Source organism: Myzus persicae, unplaced genomic scaffold, assembly GCF_001856785.1.
Source record: "Myzus persicae strain clone G006 unplaced genomic scaffold, MPER_G0061.0, whole genome shotgun sequence".
NCBI lineage: Eukaryota > Metazoa > Arthropoda > Insecta > Hemiptera > Aphididae > Myzus > Myzus persicae.
In genome coordinates, this window is record NW_019101814.1 from 98,563 (window position 1) to 107,894 (window position 9,332).

Below are 9,332 nucleotides of genomic sequence, written 5' to 3' on the forward strand. Positions count from 1 at the left end.
TTAATGCAATTGTTTACCGTACTTACTTTTTTTTTTATTGTTTTTTTTATCAATGAATGTATCCGTACTTAAATAACAAAATAATAATAATAATAAAGCTTGTTGAACGCTACTCGATTTTTAACCAGTAATTTTCCGTTTATCCAAACTCATATATAGCTGACAATCGGTGGCAATTTCGCCCTCAGTCGGTTTGAAATAAGTGTACCGTAATACCTAATAAAATACGGTTAAGGGAGGAACGGCAGTGTGGAAGCCGCGAAGGGTTATAAGAATCACTTCCCATCCCTTATTATATACCGGCTAGGACTACGACGTATTAAAAGGGTCTTTCTTGGGTTCGAAATCCACCACCCTATCGTCGAGATGAAGCGGGGAGTGTAGGACGGACGGGGTGGAAGGGTGACTCCACACACTTATTCCTGGTAAAATCAACCTATTTAACCATATTATAAGTATATATATTTTTATAGATTATAGGAAAACCAAACTCGCACACTGCGTATACAAAACATGTTATTTCTAATCAATCTTTATTATTTTTGTTTTTATTTACAAACTTATTGCTCGTTAAAACATTATATAATAATTTTGCTAATTATTAATAATATATAATATATAATTATAATTGTTATTGTTATACTTATAATTATATAAATTTGTTTGTTGATACCAAGTAGTAGTAGTAGTAGTCTTCCACAATATCTACGAGGTACTTTTTTGTACTATCGATATTTGTTTTAAAATAAATCAAAAAAAAAATTATAATAATAATAAACACTTGGCGTAATAACACATAATACTATGGACAATTAATACAATTTGATTTGGAGAATAGTAACAGAATTGTGTGTATATGTGAAAAAACTTAAAAAATTCGCACCGAGGACAAAGGGCGATAAAAAAATAATAATTAACGCGTTCGTCTTACCGCTCTAAACAAAAAAAGATCTACTTAAATACTTAAACACAAAATAATATTACAGTGGGGCACAAAAAAAAAATATCAGTTTATATATCCAATATAATATTATCATACAATTATAATATTATATAGTTAATAGCAGGTACGAAACAAACGAATGTCATAAGTAATATAATAATAATAATTCTAGAGCGTCGTCGTGTGATATGTAACATGTGGGGGATATGTTTTAACTAATGCAATATTGGTACCCAAATCAAATGAAAATAAAATATTCAACAAATGAAAAAAAAAATGTATAAAATAATAATAATAATACATATATTAGGAATATTATAATATTTAGTGTAAGAGATTGAGCCATCAACAAACGACGCAACAATGGGACCGGGGAATTTTTTTTTTGAGGGAGGGGGGCCTGGGTTAGGATAGGACTTACAGTTGGTTTTTTGGTGCGGGTTGCAAAATATATTAATAAAAAAAATTCTTAACAATATTGTAATGCCCCTGGATTTAGGATTATTATTATTGTTATGTACAACATAAATTATAATATGGCCGGCCAATCTCGAAAAATGTTTTCATTAATAATCACAGTGCCGGAATGCCGGACCGGTCAGGTTCGGAAACATCGACACGATAAAAATTATCGGACGAAAAAATGACCGAAATAGTAAATCGATACAAGTATATAAATAGTATACAGTACCTATACATAGTGAAACGTTCTCAGACGTGTGTCACACGGCGGTAATAGCAATGATCCGCGGTGGTTTGCGCGACACGCAATGTGTGTACGGAATGTTGTTACGACCGAAATTAAAAAATGAATGGAAAAAAAAAATTATAATAATACAATTTACATTGACGGTGCCGTCGCGTCGCCTACTCCCGCGCCAAGATATATTTTTTATCTTGTAAAAAATGATGGTAATACGGAGTGGGGGGAAAAACGTACAAATTTTTTTTTTTTTTGAACGCGACTTACGTGATGATCGCATGCCACACGTACGGTCGAGTGTTTTTTACGATTGCAGTTCGTCGGCCAGTGTGCCGGAGTGGTCGTGCCAGCGGCCGGGCGCCGCGTCGGCCATCGCCTTCTTCTTCTTTTTCGTCTTCTCCACGGCGTCCTCGTGCGTCTTCTCGTGGTGCCGCTTGTGGTCCAGCCGCACGAACTTCTTCTCGCACTGCACGCACTGGTACGGTTTTTCGGCCGAATGGCTGGACATGAAGTGCCGGTCCAGGTCGTTCTTGAAGTTGAAGCTCTTGGTGCACACCGTGCACGGGAACGCCTTGTTGCTGTCGTTGTGCCGGAGCTCGTGCATCTGCAGCAGCTTTTGTTCGCCGAACCGCTTGCCGCACACGCCGCACCGGAACGGCTTCTCGCCGCTGTGGAACCGCTGGTCGTGCTGCGTCTTGTAACACTTGTCCGTGAAGTCCTTGTTGCAAATGTCGCACGTGACGCGCGTGGCTTTCCGGAACTTTTTCGCCAGCGCCGAGTGCGACGACGACAATTCCGTGCAGCTAAAGGCCGGCGGCGAACCGGTGTCCAGGTCAACGTCGCTGTCGCTGACCATCGTGTCGTCGTCGGTGACTGCGGTCTGATGCACCGGCAGCGGCAGCGACGGCGGCGGCGACGACGGCGATATGGGCGCCATCACCAGCAGGCCCTGGTACTGGGGACGATGATGGTGCAGTTGCTGGTTTTGGAGGTGATGATGCAGGTGATCGATGCTCGAGTCCGGGCTGGCCATCGGAGTGTCGTCGACGTTGTTGTACTCGAGTTCGACGGGTTCCTGTTTGATGTTGCGCTGCTGCAGTACATGCAGTTGGCGCTGATGGGTTTGCTGCTGCGGTTGTTGGTACGGCGACGACGGTGGCACGGTCGTGGACGACGGCTGTTGATAATCCATGGTTCTCTGGTGGTGGTGGTGCTGCGGCTGGCCGTGGTGCGACGGCGGCAACTGGTGCTGATGCGGATTGCGGACGTTGTTGAGGTGGTACGGCTGCTCCTGCGGCTGGCGATGGTACAGATGGCCACCACAGCCGTTACTGTCGGGCATAGTGGTGTACAAATCCGTGTTGGTAGTTGGTTGGATCATAGAAACCTGGGTGGTGTATGGCTGGATGGTATCCGTGATCTGGTGGTGCAGGTATGCCGAAAGCGCTTGTTGACCCGCCGTCGACTGCCGGTGGCCGTGGAACGACGTGGCCTGGTGGCGGCCCACCATACGGACCGCCGTTAGGTCCGCCCGGTATTTGTTGCTGTTGCTGTTGTTGTTGTTGGGATAAGAAGAAATTTGCATCTCGTCCGTGAAACCGGCCGTACTGCTGTTGTTGCTGTTGCTGCTGCTGCTGCTGTTGCTGACCGGCCGACGGGCCGGTAGGAATTGGGTTCCCCCCAAACTGTCCGAGAGGCTTGCTGTCAGGTTTGGGGGAGTCAGCTCTAAAAAAGAATCGGTGTTGAACGATGACGTAGACGTGACGGGGCGGAAGTCGGCTGGCATCATCATGGACGACTGTTGCTTGTGCAACGACGAGCCGTTCTGCTGCTGCTGCTTGAGCTTCTGTTGCGCTACGTATGCCGGGTCCCGATAAGGGTGATAGTGATGTTTCATGGGCAAAAGCGCGGGATCTGGTTTGCCGCTCTGCTTCACCGCGTTCTTGTGCAATTGCGTGCCGTAGTGCCGTTTCAGATGACCCGAACTGGTGAACCACTTGTCGCAAGCGGGACACTCATAAGTCTTGGCGCGCCTCGCCTCGTTTGACTTCCACGATCCGTTGCCCTTAGTCCCGGACCCGGACCCGCCGCCGCTTCCGCTTCCGCCTCCGCCGGGCTGTTGGTTCGAGTCGACCGCGTACCCGCCACCGTCAAAGTTGCCCTGGTACTGTTGCTGTTGTTGCATGTCGGACGGCGGTGACCCGCCCATCATCGTCGGCGGTGTGGTGGTCGTGGTCGACACGTTGTTGTAGTCGGGCGACAGGTGTTCGCCGGACAGCGTGTTCTGCTGCGGCTGAAAGTAGCCGGGCCACTCCACCGCCGGCGGCGGTGGTGGCGGCGGTTGCGGCGGCCTGTCGTAACCGGGGGGCACGACGACGCCCACGCCGCCGTGCTGCAAGAACCCTTTGGTCGTGTCCTGTTGCTGTTGCTGCTGCTGCTGCTGTTGCTGTTGCTGCGACATGACCTGTTGCGAGTCTAAGTCCAGTATTTCGGTCTCCACTTTGGGCGACACCTGCTGTTCCTTGGCCGCGCACATGCCGCATAACTTCTTGCCGAAGTGGTGGCCACTGCCGATCACTGACAGTTCGACGTAGCACCGGTCGCACCGTTCAGCGGGCATGGCGTGCGTAACGCCGGCCGAGTCGTAATAGAAGCCCCCCAACCGGTCAGGGAACATGGTGTTCTTGTACGACGGTATGGTGCTGACTGGTGGTATGGCGCCGGGAAGCTGGAACGAGTGCGGTCCCGTCGCCATCGAGTGGTACAACGGGAACTCGGACGCGTTGCTTATCTGCATCTCCATGATTACGTGTGCTGAAAACGAGAAAAAACACAAGAAAACGCGTTAGTTATAATTATTGTTTGCACATAGAGCAAATGTTATCGGACACGCCGGTTAGTGGGTTGGTGGGTGGATAGATTAGCGAGTGACGCAGAGGCCGTATCGCTGTGCGAGATGTTCTACGACCGTCATAGCGAAACATCCAGTTACACAAATCGTAGCGGTTTCGCTTTTTAGGAAAACATGATATTTAAATTCGTATTAGGCAGAGTGTACCTATTGACGTACACCCCGTCGGACGTCCCTTTGAATGCGGCAAACGCGCGTAAAATATAAATAATAATAATAATATATAGTTATGTACATAAACGATAATATACAGTATAATACAACGTACGAAGTCGCGACCCCTCGTCGCGGGCGCCGCCCACCCGCTGTGACAAGTGTACACGACCTGTGTAATTTACGTACGTACACAACGCACGCACACTCACGGCACACAAACGCACACCCGCACACACAAACGCGGAGCCAATTAATCGGCCTCTCCACCCCTCGACCCCCACCGTGCGTGTATCACCTGTGCGCGGTATGCGTTCGTGTGCGGTGACATGTGTAACGTTCGCGACGACAAACGCTGTGAAATACAAATTACGGTGATAACAATAATAACAAACAATATCGTTACGACGATGTCACGACAAATCGGTATTTTTTCAAAATATTTATTTATCCCGGTGTGAAAATCCGGAGCCGCGATGTCCGCATACAATTCATTTTATACAACGTTGTCGTCGTCGTCGTCGTCGTCGTATCACCACCGCAGTCGCCTGCCGATCACAATAAATACTGTTAATAATAACAATAATATATTATACATTTTACGACTGCGTTTCGGTCGAGTTACGTTCAGACGTGTGTACTTACGCCGTTTACGACGGAAATGCCGCACTAAACGGAGGCACGGGGTATGTCAAGGTCGGGGTCGAGCGATAAAAACTTCGAAACACTCTCGCCGAGAGACGACGGTGCGCCCGCGATGTATTACACCCCCCGCCGCCGCCGCCGCCACCGCCCCAGACACTAATATTATTATTATTACGCCGACGTTTCTGCCGATAACGCGTAAACAAGACTTCCGATATTTTTTTTTTTGTGTTTTCTATTAACTCCTCGACGGTGCCTTGTGTTTTTACGTGAAAATAATATCGATTAATATCCCGTCGTAACGTCACAGTAACCGGCCATCGTAACCATACAACATCTAACACATTATTACCTTTTACACCGCGATCGAGGGAGGGGGGTGGTTCTTTTTTTTTATCTCAAACGCGTCGTGTAAAATATAACGATTTTTAATTACGTTTTTATGGCATTTCTGATGTGTGTGTGTGTGTGTGCGCGTGTGTGTGTGTGCCCGCGTGTGTGTGAGTGTGTGCGCGCACGCGGTTATTACGATAATTATATTAGGTATATTATTTTATAAAAAAAAAAAAAATCATAAACTATACCGCAGCGGAGTGACTGCGGTGCGCGACGAGGAATGACTCACGATAATCGACATACCTGTAATAACAGTCATCATAATAATAATATATTATATTGTGAGTAACTTTTTTGTTTAGAATCCCTCTCTCTTTCTCTGTTTCCATCGACGTTATAAATAATATTATTGTAATGCGTATTTTATAGGTTTTCAACCGATCGGCATCGTTATCGTACTGAGGCGTACATCGGCACACAGCAATATTACATTAATTATTAATATTTTTACGTAAATAATTGTGTACACTACGTCGTCCGAAGTGGAAACTCTGTAATTCGTTGCGAAGCGCAATGTTTAATTTTAATACGACCACTCACCCACCCACAATAACTCCCCGGTCATCCAAATTTAAGAAGTATCGCTTCACACATGAGTTCGGCGCCACTTCGACTCGTCCGTCGACCTAATAATTCGAATGACACACAAACAATGATCATAAAAGTAATAATATCATGATAAAAAACGGTCTGTAGACATACGTACCGGGCAGCAAGTACGGCATAGTCCCGCGGCCGAAAAACAGCGGTGGAGAGAGGCGAGAATTTGAAAACTCGCGTGTCCGTCGTTGGTATAAATAATAATATCACTATCAAAACGACAATGAAAAAACGTGCAATACGCACGTCGGCGAACTTACAGAGCAGAAAATCGGTCACATGTGTGTGTGGGTAATATTCACCTAAATAATTGGCGGCCCATATACCTATACGCGTAAGTCGAAACGACACGAAAACTGTTCGGATATAATATTCAACGATTTAATATCGTCGTCGACGTTTGACGGCTTATTACGATTGACTACACGCGCGCGCGTCGTGTACCTACAGCTGTATTAATAACTATACGTGTAATCCACACGAGTATCGGACGAAATAACGATATAATATTCGTGACCGCTAAAATGGACGAATAATAATAATAGTTAATACTGATATAATAATATTGTTATCGCGATCGATGTGTGTCGCTCGCCGATCGCGCTTTTATTGCTTTTATTATCGTCCGACGATGTGTGTAGGGAAATTTAATGCGTGTCCGATGTATTTTCGTCCAACAGAATAATATACAGCCTCGAATAATGTCGTACAATGTCACCACGGTTCACATAATACAGTGATAAATAATAACTAATAATAATTGCAATACTGTTTTTTGCCGAGGACTCGGCCTGCAGAAGTAGTTGACATTTAGACTAGGCGATTTTCGGGGGGGGAGGGGAGGGTCTTACGGGGCCTTGGCCCCGTCGAAACTATATATTTTTTAGATCGGTCTTCTCAACAACTATTTTATTTACCTCGGACAAAATATTTTCATACATAATCAATAGTAATTACCGAACAATATTAATTTACGTCTAACTTAAATCTCTAAACTCTCATCATATCTACTCACACCCACTAGACATAAATGAGACCAACCGACCGTAGAAGCAAATCGGGGAGCATACCTGCCTCTATGGGGATGAATATCATCTTCAGGTAGATACTGTGTAACAATTGTGATACTTATTATTAATTAGCATTACATTAATGTCGGGTTGCATAAACATGAACATTTATTGAATCAATAGTCAGCTAATGGCTCTGTTAACATGACTTAGTGGCCAATGATCGGTCCTTTAAATTGTATTATATCATTAAAAATTACCAATTTTTGGTGCAAACCGGCATCCAATTATTAATATTCGTAATTATGTAAATATTTTATTACCTATATTTATAATAAGTAGGCAAAACGTATATGATGTGTTTCTGATAAAAAAATGTTGTTCTGCTGTATTATATGCTGCATTATCCCACGTCCACATAACAAGCTAAATAATATTTAAGACTCCAACCCTTATATTTGCCAGGATCTCCACTTATACCGAGAGCATCGACGACGGGGAGATATATCTCTCTATCGTCGATGCCCACGGTTTACATATTATTAACATAATAATATAAATTATTTTTTAACGAATGGACGGTCCCAAAAGAAATTAACAAAATGCTTTGTGGGGAATACTCGTGAAAAAATATTTATTACAACGCCGATGACCAGCGTACTGTGGGTCTTAATAATATTGCAAAACTATTAAAAAAATTACGCGAATGGACAGTACTTAAAATTAAATAATAATAAAATACAACAATAATATGGACGACGATGGTAGTGCCGGAAAATGTGTCGACTTGTAAGCTGAGTTATAAAATAATATTATACTTACGTTATTAGCTTCTCCTTCGGCGTGCGAGCACATGAGAATCAGCTGAGCGTACTGTTTTGTTGTCGCTAGAGCAGTCCCGTAGCGGCGTCGGTGGTGGTGTGGTGGCGGTGGTGGTTGTAGTAGTAGTATTAGTGGTGGCGGTGTTGTAGTAACGACACTCGTCGTAGCGGTGGCGGTGATGCCGCGCGCGAACGGTCATCATCGGCGTGACGCCGGCGTGTCGCCGGGTGGCCGCCGCCGGCCGGGTAAAACATGTTTGGCGGGCGAAAACATCGAGGACAATTTTTTTGAAAAAAAAAAATTCAAAGCTTCCACGGGTGTGAAGGTGACGGACGTGTTCAAAATAAATACGGTCACGAGTCGGCGGACGACTGTTAAAAAATGTTTTCGTTTCTCGTCCAGCGAACAGATAAAAAAAAAAAAATAACCAAAAACGGAACCGATGATTTGACGAAAATAAAAAAAAAAAAAAACCGAAGAAATCGCGACGGGTCTCTCGGCGGTGTGTGGCGCGCGTTCGTCGTCCGTGCGAGCCGGAGCGCGCGATATTGTGATGTGTACTCGACGACACGGGGCAGCCGGTGACGGAGGTACGAACGGGGCGAAATATCGCGTGTGTATGCCGACGGTCGTGCGCGCGTGTGTGTGTTCACTACACGATGCGATGTCGCTCGGCGGCGGTGTTGGTAGTGGGGTGGTGGTGATGGTAGTGGTAGTGGTGGTGGTAGTGGTGGCGATGGTGGTGGTGTGAGAGCGCGCGGTGTGTGCGTGTGCGTGTGTATGTGTACGACGACTACGGCGGCGGCGGCGACGACGACGATGACGACGACGACGACGACGGCAGCGACGACGACGACGACGACGACGACGACGATGGTGTCGGTGGTGATGGTGGTAGCGGCGGTGGCGGTGGTGGTGGTGGTAGTGGCGGTGGTGGTGCGCGCACCGCCGATCGACAGGGTGCTGCGTGGTGTGCCTCGGGGGGAAACATGAAACGAGTGCCGACAGAGTGACCGAGAAGACTGAAAATTTCGAATGCCGCCGCCGCGTCGGTCCGCGGGCGCGAGCGTGGCGTGGAGCGGCGACCGGCCGGCCAACCGACCGACCGGCCGGTTGCCATGGTCGGGCGGACGGTTGGGGGGGGGGGGG

General features: G+C 46.3%; 1 protein-coding gene across 1 annotated transcript; it reads right to left on the reverse strand.

The window, feature by feature from the left end:
* Positions 1–685: 685 nt before the first annotated feature.
* On the reverse strand, positions 686–8,940 carry LOC111030487 (zinc finger protein MSN2-like). The gene is made up of 2 exons (XM_022310003.1): positions 8,184–8,940; positions 686–4,460 (listed from the first exon to the last, which is right to left on the reverse strand). Exon 2 carries the CDS (start codon positions 4,447–4,449, stop codon positions 1,951–1,953), a length of 2,499 nt encoding a protein of 832 aa, XP_022165695.1. The 5' UTR covers positions 4,450–4,460; positions 8,184–8,940; the 3' UTR covers positions 686–1,950.
* Between the last annotated feature and the right edge of the window lie 392 nt (positions 8,941–9,332).

Excerpts from the sequence above, each read along its gene's own strand:
- LOC111030487 (XM_022310003.1), bottom strand. The coding sequence starts at position 4,449 with ATGGAGATGCAGATAAGCAACGCGTCCGAGTTCCCGTTGTACCACTCG.